At 42.9% G+C, this 16,483-nt stretch overlaps 2 protein-coding genes across 2 annotated transcripts; one reads left to right on the top strand and one right to left on the bottom strand.

The window, feature by feature from the left end:
- Positions 1-1,367: 1,367 nt before the first annotated feature.
- Positions 1,368-10,265, top strand: LOC309482192 (uncharacterized protein). The gene is made up of 6 exons (XM_082147420.1): positions 1,368-1,511; positions 1,654-1,749; positions 2,110-2,226; positions 2,370-2,465; positions 8,710-8,817; positions 9,472-10,265. The coding sequence occupies exons 2-6, from the start codon at positions 1,722-1,724 to the stop codon at positions 9,555-9,557; spliced, it is 435 nt and encodes a 144-aa protein (XP_082003546.1). The 5' UTR covers positions 1,368-1,511; positions 1,654-1,721; the 3' UTR covers positions 9,558-10,265.
- A 1,978-nt stretch (positions 10,266-12,243) lies between these two features.
- On the bottom strand, positions 12,244-15,769 carry LOC309481656 (leukocyte elastase inhibitor-like). The gene is made up of 7 exons (XM_082146649.1): positions 15,618-15,769; positions 15,217-15,398; positions 13,664-13,801; positions 13,399-13,516; positions 13,136-13,278; positions 12,799-12,966; positions 12,244-12,700 (listed from the first exon to the last, which is right to left on the bottom strand). The coding sequence occupies exons 2-7, from the start codon at positions 15,382-15,384 to the stop codon at positions 12,293-12,295; spliced, it is 1,143 nt and encodes a 380-aa protein (XP_082002775.1). The 5' UTR covers positions 15,385-15,398; positions 15,618-15,769; the 3' UTR covers positions 12,244-12,292.
- Between the last annotated feature and the right edge of the window lie 714 nt (positions 15,770-16,483).

Below are 16,483 nucleotides of genomic sequence, written 5' to 3'. Positions count from 1 at the left end.
GTCTAGTTTGCATTAAGGTTGGAGACAGAGTCAAAGTGAATCCTTCTATTAAAACCCCAAAATATAATCGGGATAAAGGTGTCAGGCATAAGAGTGTGGGTGTGGTAAAAGGCAAGATCTGTATAATTCTCATGGTAACAAATGGTACATTATGGTGCAAGGCATCACAAATGAATATGTGCTGCACACTCATTTACATGTTCTTCTTTTAGATATTTACAGTGATGAGAGTTTGGTTGTCGACATTCCTGGATCCGCATGCTGGAAAGGGATTCAGCCAGTAACTGATGATGATGAATGTGGTAAATATACAGAGCAGGACTTGAGTTTTTGTCATCTAAATAGTGGCTGGCCTGCAAACGTCTGATTAGATCTGAACTGTATAAATATTTTTGCATGGAACCTTTTCTACAGAAATGTGAGTGACATTTACAAACGGGATGCTATACTTTTTAAACCCAGCTCCAGATAGTGAGGCATTAAAGGGATAGTTCACTTTGAAATTAAATTTTGGTATGTTTTAGCTTACCTCAAGGGCATCCAAGATGTAGGTGTCTTTTTTTCCGCAGTAGTTTCAATTTTGATATTTTTAGGTCAAACCGTTCTTGTCTGTCAGTCATATAATGCAGGTCTATGGTCACTATCTCAAAGAGCATGCACAGAGTCCAAATTAAAACAATTCCCCATCGTCCAAATTAAACAATTCCCCATCGTAAGTACACATTGATGGCCTAAGACACGAAACGAGCGGTTTGTGTGAGAAAACGAACAGTATTTAGATCGTTTTTACCTCTTGTACACAGCCACCTCCAAGTGATCTGAGAGCGCGCGTGCATCCTGTTGTGTGACGTGTACGCAGACACTAGATGTCGCCTTAAAGACATTCGTTCCAATGAACTGCCGTAGACAAGGCGACATCTAGTGTATATATCTATGCACCAGTCTGCGTACACGTCACACAACAGGATGCACGCGCGCCCTCAGATCACTTGGACGTGGCTGTGTATAAGAGGTAAAAACGATATAAATACTGTTCGTTTTCTCACACAAACCGCTCGTTTCGTGTCTTAGGCCATCAATGTGTAGTTTACGATGGGGAATTGTTTAATTTGGACGATGGGGAATTGTTTTAATTTGGACTCTGTGCATGCTCTTTGAGATAGTGACCATAGACCTGAATTATATGACTGACAGACAAGAACGGTTTGACCTAAAAATATCAAAATTGAAACTACTGCGGAAAAAAAGACACCTACATCTTGGATGCCCTTGAGGTAAGCTAAAACATACCAAAATTTAATTTCAAAGTGAACTATCCCTTTAAGAGTTTGAAATTGTCAAGTCAGTAAATGATAGCCTATAAAAATTAAATTCTGCTCATTTTATTTCAGGATCCTCAACTCTCACCTGCAATATTAAGATAGGAGACAAGGTTTATGTGAAGCCATCTGTTAAAACTCCCAAATATCTATGGGGTTCAGTCAACCACAAAAGCATTGGCAGTGTAATAAGTAAGAGCATCATCTGCTGTCACTGATCTGACAGATTGATACGGTTATTGTTAAGAACTGTCAGAGTAGTATTATTTATAATCATTCACATATTAGGCTTGCCCATTCCTTTTTAGGATATTAAAATATATTCTCTCTCTAGATGTGCATGGTGAGACTGTGACAGTAGATTTCCCTGAGCAGGAACGTTGGATTGGAGAGGTTTCTGAAATGGAGCTTGTAGTCAGTACTGATTTAGGTATTGCTGATTTGATATATTTTGATGCCTGTATATAATTCTCACTGATAAGTCTAGACGTAGTTTTGTTATTTTTGTACAATTTCAACAATTCATCAGTGGTCAGTGTGTGCCACTCCACTTTCAAGACAATATCTTGAAGAGATAACTAATCTGTGCAACATAGCTCATTGTTTTATTATCAGTGGCCTGATTTATGTCTGATCTAATTCATGTGTAGTACATTTTTCCCCTCTGTATTTTTTTATTACACCCCTCTCACTTTTCTCTCACTCATTTTTTCTCACTTTTTACATGTATTGTTGCCTTGTGTAATATAATAGTCTAACTTTATGCCTAACTAGTAACACTACTTCTTAGGGTCCCCCGCTCAAAACTGCTTCAAGGTAGGAAACAGAGTCAGCATAAGATCTTCAGTGAAAGAACCAAAACATGGATGGGGATCAGTCACTCACGACAGCATCGGTGTCATTAAAAGTAAATACAGACAATACCTGTCAATGATTTTACTAAATGCTAATATCCTGAGATACCTTAGTCTGAAATTATACTATAATTTATGCATCACATACACATCAAATAATTTTAGGGTTATTGATATCTTCTTCTATTTTCTGCAGACATCAAGGGAGAGTCTTTGACTGTGGATTTCCCTAAGCAGAAAGAATGGACTGGTCTACTTTCAGAAATGGAGCTTGTGAGCAGTGATGTTTCAGGTAATCTGCTGGATATTAGTATGTTATTAAACAAAAACATGTAACCACTGCTATGGTATAATTATGATACTAATATCGTTTTTAGTAATATTTTGAATTTGTTTTTGTCGTTTTTATTAAATGTATTTTTTTTATTAAATATGTTTAAATATGTCTATATTGTTCTCTTACGAGAGGTCTCTCGTACTGCGTAAGATATCTTACGCTAGGGGAAAATCCTTTTTCCGCGAGATATTGAAGCCAAAAATTATCCTTAATTTTGTAATAATGCAAAACGCGTTGCGGGAGCATGCAGACATAGGCGAGGCAGCTCGCGTGCCTATTGGCTGCTCTGCGGCAACTGCAGCAGCCTATCGAGCGAGGCCTGGCGTGACGCCAGACCCAATCAGGGCACTTCGCGCCCGCTGCGTCACGTCCCGCCGAAATGGGCGTGGTCTAGGCCTATAAATACCGCTCGCAGGCAGCTATTATCTGATTTTTCATCCTTCAAGCGAAGCACACGCATCGCTGGAGCTGGAGAAGAAGCCGCGCCGTCTGAAAGAGAGCACCTTCAGCGGGACGAGTCACTGAAGTCGCTGGCCGCGCCGCCTTCCTTGCCTTCCTGCTGCGCTATCCGGCGTTATATCCTTTCTCTGCTACTGTGTTTATGTATGTGTGTGTGTGCTCGCCGCCGCGACACACACTCTCATTGCACTAAAAGAGCTGGGCGTCTTTTTGAAGACGCCCCTTTTCCTGATCACGCAGCTCTCGCGCTCGCTGATGGCGACTGCCCTCACTGCGAGCTAGTTACTGCCTATGGTGACTCTGAGGACTCACCTGGCATCCTTCTCCGAGACTGCTCCTCCTGACGCTCTTATATGCTCGTGCATCCGAAAGCCTTTGTGTTCCCCCCTCTGGCTCAGTGGCGGAATCATAGGTTTTCCTCACGAGAGACCGGTGTTCGAATCCCGGTCTAGTGGCAGTTAAAATTATGCCGCCAATGCTTCGCTCTGTCAGTTCCCTGAAAAGCGACTGCAGATGTGCATTTTGCAGCCAACGAGCGCGTTGTACAACCCGCTCGCCTGCACCCAAACACCGTTTCTATGGTTTCCATGCGTCACTGGCGAAAGGAGAAAAGAGAGTGTTTCTGGTCCCGCCGCGGACGGACCGACCTCCTCTTTCTCATACATTTCTCATTCCCCTCTGAAGTTCGGGCGACTGGAAATGTCAGTATTGCAGTGAGCAAGCCTGTTGTAATACACGCATGCCTGCAAACAAACGCCAGCACGTTGATGCTCTCTGATAATACTCGCGCTAACTGAGTTACAATGTGTCTCCCCCTGTGGCCCAGTGGCAGACTCTCAGGTTTTTGCGCGCGAGAGACCCGCGTTCGATCCCGGGTCTACCGGCAGATAAAATTATGCCGTCAATGCTCGCTCTGTCAGTTCCCTGAAAAGGCGACTGCAGATGTGTATTTTGCAGCCAACGAGCGCGTTGTACAACCCGCTCGCCTGCACCCAAACACCGTTTCTATGGTGTTCCGTGCGTCACTGGCGTAAGGAAAAAAGGGAGTTTTCTGGTCCCGCTGCGGACAGACCGACCTCCTTTTTCCTATACATTTCCCATTCCCCTCTGAAATTCAGGCGACTGGAAATGTCAATATTGCAGTGAACGAGCCTGTTGTAATGCACGCAGGCCTGCAATAAACGCCAGCATGTTGACGCTCTCTGTTTCTATTGCAACTTCTCGCTCGTTCAGTTCCAGTAAATGTGACTGTTCCAGTGTATTCTGCAGTAAACAAGTCGGCGACGCAGCACGCTTGCCTGCACACAAACGCCGCTTTTACGGCTACCCAGATAAATCCCATAAGTGTGAATTTTCTGGTGTCCCGGCCACGGCCGATGGTGTTTTATGTGTAGAAAGAATGCCCACTGCCCAGTACCCATCTCTACACACAAGCACAGACCGTCACACAGGGCTCGCGCACATGAATCGACATGAAGATCGATTGCGCTTCAAACATGGTGAATGTGCCCACTACCCAGTGCCCACTAACACCACGTTATGCATGTCTCACGGTTTCTGTAAAAACGAAACCAACGTGCATTCGCTTCACTCAAGCGAACGATGCTTTCGGTGTGATAAATGTGCCCGCTGTCCCGCGCCCACATCCACACATAGACATGACAGTTCCTACGGGAACCGCCCAGCCCTCCCCCTCGCGGTTGACCACCGCAGAGGAGTCGAGCGCGGGCTATCTGCCCGCTGTTATCAGCGCGCCCCATGCCTCAAATGTCACGAGCGCGACGCTTGTGTTACAGCACGCCGAAGCTTCTCCATCGCTGAGCGAGCGGAGCGCGCTTCGTATTCAACCCCTAGCTATTCATGCAGACGCATGGGCAAAGCTGCGGGGTTTCGAAGTGGGTGCTGGACATTATAAAAAGAGGCTATTCGCTACAGTTTCGCCAACGCCCTCGCCGCTATGCGGCGCGCGTCGAGACCACGGTAAAAGCAGAAGTAGCACATTTACTTCGAGCCGAAGTGGCGAAACTATTGAACAAAGGGGCCATAGAGCCTCTCTCTCAAGTTCAGAGCGAAGGAGGGCTATACAGCAGATACTTCCTGGTACCGAAAAAAGACGGGGGTCTCAGACCCATACTAGATCTGAGGCAACTGAACAGAGTGCTTGTGAAGCGACAGTTCAGGATGCTCACGACCAGACAAATCCTCGTGCAGATTCGCCAAGGAGATTGGTTTGTGTCAATAGATCTGAAAGACGCGTATTTTCAAATACAGATAGCGTCACGTCACAGGCGATATTTGAGATTCGCCTTCGAGGGCCAGGCATATCAGTACACAGTCCTGCCGTTCGGTTTGTCCCTGGCACCCCGTACGTTTACGAAGTGCATGGATGAGGCACTCGCACCCCTCAGAATGAGAGGCATGCGAGTACTGAACTATTTGGACGATTGGCTGATTCTAGCGCAATCTCGCTCAGTGCTCATAGAACACACGACCGTTTTACTCGATCACCTCGAGAATTTGGGTCTCAGTGTCAATTGGGCGAAGAGCTCTCTGTCACCCAGTCAGAAGATATCTTTCCTGGGCACAGAATTGGACTCGCTGTCCATGATAGCGCGACTATCACCACAGCGCGCGGTAGACATTCAACGCACAGCGAACTCGTTCCGCTGCGGCGCGTCTGTCCCGCTCAAGACATTTTCAGAAGATGCTGGGTCTCATGGCCTCAGCATCATCAGTGCTCCAGCTGGGCCTGCTCCGCATGCGCCCGCTGCAGTTTTGGCTGAAAGCGCGAGTCCCACGCCGAGCGTGGGCATCCGGTTTGCTTTGCCTCAGGGTCAATCAGAAGTGCGTCACAGCTCTGAAACCTTGGAGAGCGAACGACTGGTACGAGTCAGGTGTAAGCCTGGGGACTTCCTCGAGGGTGAAAGTGGTGTCCACGGACGCGTCCACCTCGGGATGGGGAGTGCTGCTCGAGGGCAGACCGTTCTTCGGCCAGTGGTCGGAACGGGAGAAGCTCCTGCACATAAACTGCCTCGAAATGCTGGCAGTAAACAACGCGCTGACGCGTTTTTGTCCCCAAATAAAAGGACGCCACGTCCTGGTCCGTTCGGACAACATGTCTGTGGTGTCCTACATAAATTGCCAGGGCGGCCTCAGGTCCAAGAACCTGTACAGGCTAGCAGAACGCCTCCTGGTATGGGCTCAGCGCAACCTGCGCTCGCTCAGAGCAGCGCACGTGCCAGGGCTCCTGAATATAGGACCAGACAGACTGTCCAGGAACAATGTTCCGGCAGGCGAATGGTCTCTACACCCACAGACAGTCCAACTGCTGTGGAAGAAATTCGGCAGAGCGGAAGTAGACCTGTTTGCGTCTCAAGAAAACGCTCACTGTCCGGAATTTTTCACCAAGAGCAGGGACGCGCTGGCCCATGTGTGGCCCCGCCGCCCGCTCTATGCTTTTCCCCCCGTCTCTCTCGTGCCTCAGGTGATAGAGCGGATCAGGGAAGAAGGATGCTCAGTATTGCTGGTAGCACCGTTCTGGGAAAACCAACCTTGGTTCCCAGTCGTGATGCAGTTAGCAAGTACTGCCCCGTGGCCAGTACCAGTGAGGAGAGACCTCCTCTCACAGGCCCACGGCTCGATCTGGCATCCTCACCCGGAATTATGGTCCCTTCATGTCTGGGCCATCAACGGGTACATGTTGGACTCCCTAAAGGAGTATTAAACACGATCACGCAGGCTAGAGCTCCGTCTACGAGACGGCTCTACTCCTCGAAATGGTCAGTGTTTTCGGGCTGGTGCACAGCCCGTGGCGTGTCACCCACAGACTGTGGAGTGACGGAGGTGTTTTCCTTCCTACAAGAGCTGTTGGACAAGGGCAGGGCCCCCTCCACGCTCAAAGTTTATGTGGCGGCTATAGCAGCGTTCTCAGGAACAACGCTTGGTCAGTCAATAGGAAGGAACGATTTAGTCATCCGCTTCCTTAGAGGGGCTAAGAGACTGAATCCTCCCAGACCTCCCGCAGTCCCTGTATGGGTCCTTTCTACGGTTCTGGAAGCCATGAAAGGTGCGCCATTCGAGCCTTTACAGTCAATTGATTTGAAACATCTGTCTTTCAAGACTGTGTTTCTGCTGGCTCTCACTTCAGTGAAGCGCATAGGGGACTTACACGCGCTCTCTGTGAGCGCGACGTGCATGGAGTTTGGGCCTAATGACTCGAAAGTTATACTCAAACCTAAGCACGGTTATGTTCCAAAATCCCTCAACACACCGTTTAGGGCGCAGGTTATCTCCCTGTCAGCCCTACCGGTCCCTGATGAGGAAAGAGACGCGGGCCTCCTTTGCCCAGTCAGGGCATTACGAGCTTATGTGTCTCGCTCGTCTGTTTTCAGACAGACGGAGCAGCTCTTTGTTTCGTTTAGCGGGCGTTCTAAGGGACTAGCCGCGTCGAAACAGAGCCTATCCAGATGGATAGTTGATGCTATAGCGCTGGCATACGCCTCCAAGGGCATGCAGTGCCCGTTGGGTGTCAGTGCGCACTCCACGAGAGGCATGGCCTCTTCGTGGGCCTGGTCGAGTGGGATTGCCTTGCAAGATATTTGTACGGCGGCAGGCTGGGCCTCCCCGTCTACATTTATAAGGTTCTACAACCTAGAGGTTCCCGCCCTGCAGGCCAGGCTGCTGTCGGTCTAAGTTAACCAGTATTATCTGACCTGATGCTCTCAGCTCAGAATGCTGCGTCTGCTGAGCACAGCTCGATGATCGACAGTGAAAAGCAGCAGCACGAGATGTGCCTGGGCAAACTGTGTAAGACCCACATTTCCCCGTCAGTTCAGGCCGTACCCCGCCCTGTCTGTATGATGAAATTCGCGTCTAATTGACGCTGCCATATGTGGAAGAGTGCGGCTCCGCCCCTCCCTCTTCCCGGACTCCTTGTGAGTTCCCTGGGTGATTGTGCACTATATGTACCCCGGGCTTTCGCCCTTGGGTCTTTGGTGTCAGATCTCAGCATGCACGGCGTTTTGCATTGGGTCCCCTAGCGTAAGATATCTTACGCAGTACGAGAGACCTCTCGTAAGAGAACGTACTCGGTTACTAACGTAACCTCGGTTCTCTCTAGAAGAGGGAACGAGTACTGCGTATCTTGCCGTGCATGCACACGCTCTGGTTGCTTCGATGATGATAATAGATAATAGCTGCCTGCGAGCAGTATTTATAGGCCTAGACCACGCCCATTTCGGCGGGACGTGACGCAGCGGGCGCGAAGTGCCCTGATTGGGTCTGGCGTCACGCCAGGCCTCGCTCGATAGGCTGCTGCAGTTGCCGCAGAGCAGCCAATAGGCGCGCGAGCTGCCTCGCCTATGTCTGCATGCTGCCGCAACGCGTTTTGCATTATTACAAAATTAAGGATCATTTTTGGCTTCAATATCTCGCGGAAAAAGGATTTTCCCCTAGCGTAAGATATCTTACGCAGTACTCGTTCCCTCTTCTAGAGAGAACCGAGGTTACGTTAGTAACCGAGTACGTTTTTATACATTTTTATTTCAGTTTTAGTTATTTAAGCACATCAAGTTCAACTAAATGAAAATGCAACCTTTGCAACTTGTTGCAATAAAATAGTTTATAATATATATATATATATATATATATATATATATATTATGGTCTTTGTTTTAGTTAATTATAATAATCCTGATCCATTCCTCCATGACTTTAACATTATTGCAAATATTTCTTTAAGAACCCCTCAGTTTAAGCCCTGGAGCGAGGGTCCGTGTTAAACCCACCATCAGCACTCCAGCACACGGCTGGGGAAGTGTCAACAAGCACAGCATTGGAGTGGTTATAGGCAAGTGTTATTGGCTAGTTAGATTGTGCTGAAGAACTACAGTATTTAAAGGGGACCTATTATGCCCCTTTTTAAGAGATGTAAAATAAGTCTCTGATGTCCCCAGTGTGTCTTTTTAAAGTTTTAGCTCAAAATACCCCACAGATCATTTTTTTATAGCACGTTAAAATTGCCACTTTTTGGGGGTGAGCAAAAACACGCCGTTTTTGTGTGTGTCTGTGTAATAAACTGGTAAACTTTATATCCGTAAAGCAACTCCTATGAACTTTAATAAAGTGCATGCTCTCCCTATTGTATCAGTCCGGAGACTGTAAGCTGGATCTCGAACAGTTTGTACTGATCCATCCTTGAGTAACAATTATAACCACGGTGTCCTCAGTGACTCAGATGTCGGAAGTCTATGGAGACTCTTATGTTTGTTGGTTCATCCAACAATTGAACATTTGTAAATAATAATAAAAAATTGATGCAGACATTGTAAATCTCTTATAAAAGTGAATTTTGCACAATAGGTCCCCTTTAAGTAACAGCTAGCTTTTTCTCTTTTATAAGAGTCAATGACGCTTTCTTAGAACATAGACAATCGATAATGACCACAAACAGAAATGTCAAAGTATAGCAGTAAAAATGTCTTTCTTCCCAATGTCTTAACAGCTATTGCTGGCACCAAAGTGACTGCGAACTTCCCTGAGCAGTCTAATTGGACTGGCATTGTCTCAGAGATGGAGGCTGTACCTTAATGATGATACACAACATTCAGGAGCTGTTGATTACATTTTTACTGTGCAAGGGTTTCGAATATGGAGATGTTTATGAATAATGAGGTTGCTGTTAGTTTTATGCACAGATTATTAATGCCCACTGGGGTCCACTTGGGTGGCCTGATCCTTACAGTCTCAAAATACCTATGGTAAGACTTTATTTTACAGTGTCCTTGTTACACGTGACATGTAGTTTCTATTGTAATAACTATAAATTATGCATAATTACATACAACTAACCATAAACCAAACCCTAATCCTACACTAACCCTATAGTAAGCACATGTATTTAATTAATATTACTCAGTACTTAAATGTATAATTACACTGTAACAAGGACACCTTAAAATAAAGTGTAATGGACCTATTTTAAATGTGAAGTTAATTACATAAAGATTGCATATAAAAAGGCATTTTTCCACGATCATTATATACTAAAATGAATGTGTTAACATATGCTAATATATGTCTTTTTAATTTATTTACAATATATGCTAATATGTAGCTTAAGTGTGTTTATGTTCTTTTCATTTTTTGTATGACTGCTCACAAGTAGGATTGGGTTTCTTGGGTTGACTTAGAATTGCTATTTCTTTTATTCCTTTTAATATATTTTGGAATGTTTTTGTAAAGAATTGTAATGTTTATGTTTTAAACAAATAAATCTTTTCTTTTCAAACCCTGAAATGGTTGGGTTGTAAATTATTGGCAGCATTGCAGCAACTCTATCAAGTAAAAAAATATCGAGATCATTTTATTCTAAAACATCACACAAGTTGGGAAAAAAAGATTGCATAAAGATGTGAAATATGGGTTAACAATAAAAACATAACAGATTCTCACTCTTTGTGTGTGTTTAATGCTCCTTAGAGAGCATTTGAATAGACAGAAGAGTTTATCCATATTGGCGGAAGACTGTAGTGGAGACTGTCATTTTTTAATGCTTATATCTTCTAAATGTGAATTTTGTCATTGTTTTGGAGCACACAAGCTTATAGATAACCTTGAGGCTAACATATTCATGGGTTTCATCAGGTCCCTTTCCACAGGTGTATAAAATCAAGCACCTAGATTATGAATGCAGACTGCATTGTGCTTGATTAATACACCTGTGGAAAGGGACCGGATGAAATCCATGAATTGATAAAAAAAAAATAAAAAAAAATTCTGATTTTGATCCCCAAAAAATCAGCTGCCGTTGAAATAGTGATACTCATTTGTCATTTAGTTTTGGTCCAAGTTAACAAAACCATATTGTTAAAAGTTTTTTTGTTGTTGTCCTGTGTCTTTCATTTGGTCAGCTCTAAAACACATTTAGTTGGACAAATTGCATAAAAGAGAGTAAGATTCACTGTAAAAGACTACAGTTTTCCGTTTGCCAGTGTTTCCTACAACTATCTGAGACAAACGTTCAATTTAAGGGTCACTGGTGTGGTGATAAGGAGATTCAATATTAATAGAATTCTTTCTACAAGTGATCTGGAATAATTCCATTTGTGAAGACAAAAACAAATGCATATGGTATAATTTATTTATTTGATAAAACATTCAGAGAAAACACATTTCTTTCTTTCAAATAATATAATTATTATTATTATTTAACAAATAATAATTAAGTTATGGATAATGCAGACACAGGAGAGGAATGTGGATGATGAACAGTGATTTATTGAATAACAAAGGTGCAGGGATGAGGTGAGCAGGGTAGTGGAGTCCAAAGGGTCTTGGCGGAGACACAGAGGGAAGGAAGACGCTGGAGACAGGGATATCACTGGATACAAAGGGGAAGAGTCCACATACATCAAACGAGGTCGGACAATGAACTGTGGTGAGGAGTGTGCATTTGTAGGGGCAGTGATGAGGGTGATGATGAGGTGTGTGTGATTGGAGATGAGTGTAAAGTGTAATGCAGAGGATGGTGACTAGGTGTAAATTTGACAAATTACTGTGATGTGAAAAAACATTGATATATTATCTTGAAGTGTATTACATAATGTATGTGTGTGTGTGTATATATATATATTGTTATATAATGTTAGCATTTCTTGCTGTCTATAATTTAGCTGAATAAAGAAGCATTGCATTAATGCTTTACAATAATAAGAATCACCATGGAAATGAAAAAACAAAACAAAATGCTGAACAAAAAATGGTTTTTTTTTTCTTTATGAACAACTTTTTTTGTGTGTGTGTGTGTGTGAATGTATCTAATGATCCATTTCCATTCAGTGTAACTAACACTTAGAAAGCAGCAGTGGTACGATTTACAGAAACAGGTTCTCTCACTTTGCGTAATGCACTATTTGAATCCAGCGCAGTCGGAAAATCTGATTGACTTCTTAAGTTCAAAAAGCGGTATTAGAGAATGTGTTGATTTAGTGTGCGTTTCAGCTGTATATTATCCATTTTTTAGCAAACAGAAACATCAGCCTGCTTAATGGCTGTATTTTGATTCACTTTTTGTCTCGGCTAGCACATTTGCACAAAACAATACTGTGATAGTCTTAAAAGCATTATCAAAAATGTCTTGAAAATGTATTGCATTGTGAGCCATTATTTTCCATAAAAAGTGTTCATTTCAAAATGTGTGTATTTCAAGTAAATCCATTATCTTTGTGTTGTGGTGCTTCCTCTTAAAAACCGAACACACACGATGTGAATTATTTATTAGTATTTATTGTTTATATTTTGGTGTTAAGACAACCATCACAAATTTAAGATGATCCTCTGAATCTGCCAAAGAAGAGGATGCTGTTGGTGGGGTTGTGCCTGATGTAGAATAAGAACGGGTGATCTGCCACGAAGTGCTCTTCTCGAAGCATACAGAAGTTCACAATGGCTGCTGTAGCTGCTGCCGCCTCTGTGCCTTCTTCATTCACATCAACAAATGCCTTATGGGCCACCGCTGAAATGAAGAGGCCACCCTGACTGCTCATGCCTGTCAGATCAGCCTTTCCTTCCAGGAAAACAGAAGTCATCCCCATCCCCATCAATGTTTCTGCTAAGGAGCTCTCAACCTCCAGTTTGAACTTTGGCAAATAGACTATGATATCTGTCTGGGTGTCCATATTGTTTCTGTTGGTCCATTCATGAAGCTTGTCAAGGGTCAACTCACTCTCCAGCTGTCAAACACACATATACAAAATACTACTGTTGAGTCTCTGAACATACAAGATACCAAATATAATCAAGAAGATCGGTACAAAAACATTTAGCCAACCTTCAGAAGAGGGTCAGAGCCATCCTGAGTTTCCTCAGGAAGAAGGATCAACATGCTGAGCTCCTCCTTCACGTATGGCAACTCCAGCACTTGCAAGCGGTGCTCATAGATGTAGTTGAAGGGGAACTTTTTCTTCTGGTTCATCATTTGCACTGGTTGGCTCTCATTCTGATAAAAGACAGATACATGTGCAAATGAAAGAGTGAACAGGAAGAATATGACTCTGTCAAGTAGGTATGATGTAGTACATCAAGTGTAAGGAGGATGCAATATTTTGCAAACAGACTTTGATTTTGATTCAGCACAGTAATGTTTCTGGGTTAAATAAGAATTGCACCTGGTTTATTTTAAATGGCATTTCTTTAGTGTCTTGAGCATTAAATCTCTGCAGCCAGTTCCCTTTGAAGTAGATGGCATTAACCAGAGCTAGTCTGGTCATTCCAGTCACCATTCCTGGTTTGAGAAGATCTCTGATTTTATCTGAAAAACACAAGTTTGTGTTTCTGACTTCACATCTGTGACTTTTTAAAAAGGTTTTCTAGCAACAGGTCCAAACAAATTATCTCATCCAAAATATAACTGTATAACTGTTCTTCTCACTCTCAGTCTGCTCTTCCACCCATGTGTTAATGAGCTGTCTTGACTTGTCCGATGCTCCAATGAAGTCCACAGCCTGAAGGTCAGCGTGGTACAGCTTCAGGGTGGACTCCAAATACTCCTGCAGGACACATGACAACACATTCAGCCAAAAAGAGGCCTCAAGAAAGACCTTGAGATTAGAAGGTTAAACAATAATGGAGCCAAAATGTTACACATCTTGGATTAGCCTCAAAATGTCTCATTTTTAAAGGCAGAATGGTCTCACAGGTAAGAAGCTGAAGGTTTTCTCTCCATAAAGGCGGTTGGCCAGTTTGAGGATGTAGGAAGCTGATGGACTGTTGATCGATGAGGTGAGGGTCTCAAAATGAGAGTGAACATCAGAGACAGAACTGAAAGACAAAACCTGCACAGAGAAATAATTTTTAAATAATAATACATCGCAATTTTGGCATTGTGATGTATGCCAATAGTATGAGTGTAAAAGTTTTTCAGCACACGTACATTAACTGTGTTTGTTTACACAGGAGAGGCTTTGCAAATATTTTACACTACTAGCATATTATCAGATTTCTCTTTTATTCAAAACAAAAACAAAAACATGCCTGTGGAAAGACTAAGCTACAAGTGTGCACTGAAGAGCCTGTTCTGAGCACATTTATTGAAAGGAATAACTAAATCAAGGATTTCATATCATTTTCTTTGAAGTTTGAGGTCCGTTGTCAAGCCAGGAATGTATTATCTAAATGAGTCTGTAATTAAAACAAATACATGCAACATGCTGAGGATAGGCACAAGTTAGCCTTTATGGCTACAATCTGGAACATTTTATTCTAGGTCCATTTTTCTTTAGTATTTTGAGGCAAGCTTCTTCTAAAAGAGCCACTGGTGGAGTGAGAGAGCAGCTGTTATCATTTGTTTACATTTGTTTACATACTTAACCTCTCCCTCTCTCTGTTGAGTCAGTCGCTCACTGGTTATATCACAATCTGCATGCAATCTTCGGCCAATAAAATGTTCTGCTGTATCTAGTTAATCTATAAAAGTTAATACTTTGCATTCAGTATTGAAGTGAATTGCAGTCTAAGCATATTCAACAACTTTCTAAAAGACTAAAAACATCTTATTGACAATGTATTCAGTCAGCATAGACACTGCTGTGTTCATGCAAAGAACATTGCCATTTTCTAATATGCAGTCAATATGTAACTGCAGTGACTAGTTCCTACCAAATACTTCTATCATGAATTTATTAGCTTATTGTAGGGAACTGAACTCATTTAAACTGAATGACAATAGGTTATTCTGAAATAGAGCACGGTTTGCTTTGGAAATTATAATGAGATGGCCACATCAACATGAATGATAAACTGAAATGTCAGGAAGAATAATGATAATTCAAAGAAACTCAAAGTTACACAGGAAAAATTTTAAACTGCCGTAATATTTTCTCAACCCTTATTAAAACAAATTTATTAATGAAAGCATTCTCAAATCCTTTGTAAAATCCCCAAATCCCCATTCTCAAATCCCCAAATCGGTGTAACTCACTGGGTAACCATTGCATAACTGTGTGCCATTGTTTGAATATGATAAATGCATCTCTACTAAGCTCAAACAGTGTTTAATCTTATAACATCTGGGCCCCACCCCATTTTTTCAATCATAGGGTTGTTTTTCTCTTTCTTGTTTTGTGCTTTGTTTTCGAGCAGGATTTCCCAGTCACCGATTTTGCGTAATAACTTGTAGATTCACAATTACAAAAATTCATTGGAAACTCTCACAGCCCTTGCTTGGTCTCCTGCCGCCTATACATAATACCTTTGCCATTTCTTTGGATGTGTCTCCTCGGGCTCCTAAGTAAACCATGCTGAGCGCTGCGCTGATGCTCAATGGGGAAAAGAACAAGTTTCCCTCGGCGTTGCTCGCGCTCAGAGCCCGGTAGAGATCCAGAGCGAAGAGACTGTTAGCACGAGCGATACCCTCCATGACTGATGATGATACTGCAAAAAGAGCCCAAGTATTATGATAGCACCATATTTTATCCCATCGTTACAATAGCGCTTCTGACAAAACAATTAGCCTACGAGTCAGATAACCTGTCAGGGAAACGCGGAAGATATAGCCTACATTAGTGTTCATTATGGGAAACAAAACTGCAGTTCTGTGCGCCATTTTTTTAGACACACATATGTGTATTGATTAAGTAGCCTATTACTTACATTTAATGAAAGATGCTTGTCCCAAACGTTCGTCTGTGTGAGAGAGAAACCTGCCCTAGAGTCATGCGATATAAATGATCAGCAACGCCCATAATGAGCAGAAAAAAACTAGAGAAGCAAACTGCATAAGTTACAGGTGAGTCAGTCTCACACTCACCCGCCCTTTTATTACCTTTTCATATGCTTCCCTTATTTTACTGCATGATTTCCAGCCAAGTTCAAAAGTGAATAAATCATTTTTTGGAATGGTTGTGTGCTTGTTTTGGAGAGAGACCGAAAGAGAGCGAGAGCGAGTGAGAGAGTGGACAATAGGAGATAGACTTTATGTTTTGTCAGCAACACAACGCAGATGCATTCAGTGAATGTGACTATGTGAATGCTCTGGACTAATCAGTTGGACTTTGTGCATAAAGGCTGAGTCACACAGTTGGATCAGAGGTTCTGCGCAATAAAACCGTCAAAGGCTTTTCACAATAGCTGTGTTAGTCAGAAATGCTTCTTCCGTCTAGTGTTTTTCAGCCTTTCAAAATGGTTCTTTGTTTTTTATTGATCTATTGGGCCTAGATTGATTTATTCAGGAGACCCGAGGTTTCTACCTTAAGAGATAACACCAATCATTTGGCAGGATAAGGAATTATGAATGAAAGAGTTGACCTCACTATTAATGCACATAATATAGCCTACAGATTGAGCAATTGAATTCATTGCTCAATCGACATTGCTCTGTTAACTTAAGGTTGGACCTATAGCCTACACACACACACACACACACACACACACACACACACACACACACACACACACACACACACACACACACACACACACACACACACACACACGCACACATTCTTGTAGATCTCTTT

Source organism: Leuciscus leuciscus, assembly GCF_965113295.1.
Source record: "Leuciscus leuciscus genome assembly, chromosome: 19".
Lineage (NCBI taxonomy): Eukaryota > Metazoa > Chordata > Actinopteri > Cypriniformes > Leuciscidae > Leuciscus > Leuciscus leuciscus.
This window is presented reverse-complemented; position numbering and strand designations above follow the sequence as displayed.

Coding starts and splice junctions, on each gene's coding strand:
- LOC309481656 (XM_082146649.1), bottom strand. CDS start 15,384: ATGGAGGGTATCGCTCGTGCTAACAGTCTCTTCGCTCTGGATCTCTAC. Junction 13,279..13,398: donor GGTGGAAGAGCAGACTGAGA/GTGAGAAGAACA, acceptor TGTGTTTTTCAG/ATAAAATCAGAGATCTTCTC. Junction 12,701..12,798: donor GCTCTGACCCTCTTCTGAAG/GTTGGCTAAATG, acceptor TGTGTTTGACAG/CTGGAGAGTGAGTTGACCCT.
- LOC309482192 (XM_082147420.1), top strand. CDS start 1,722: ATGGAGCTTGTAGTCAGTACTGATTTAG. Junction 2,227..2,369: donor CAGCATCGGTGTCATTAAAA/GTAAATACAGAC, acceptor TATTTTCTGCAG/ACATCAAGGGAGAGTCTTTG. Junction 2,466..8,709: donor TGTGAGCAGTGATGTTTCAG/GTAATCTGCTGG, acceptor TATTTCTTTAAG/AACCCCTCAGTTTAAGCCCT.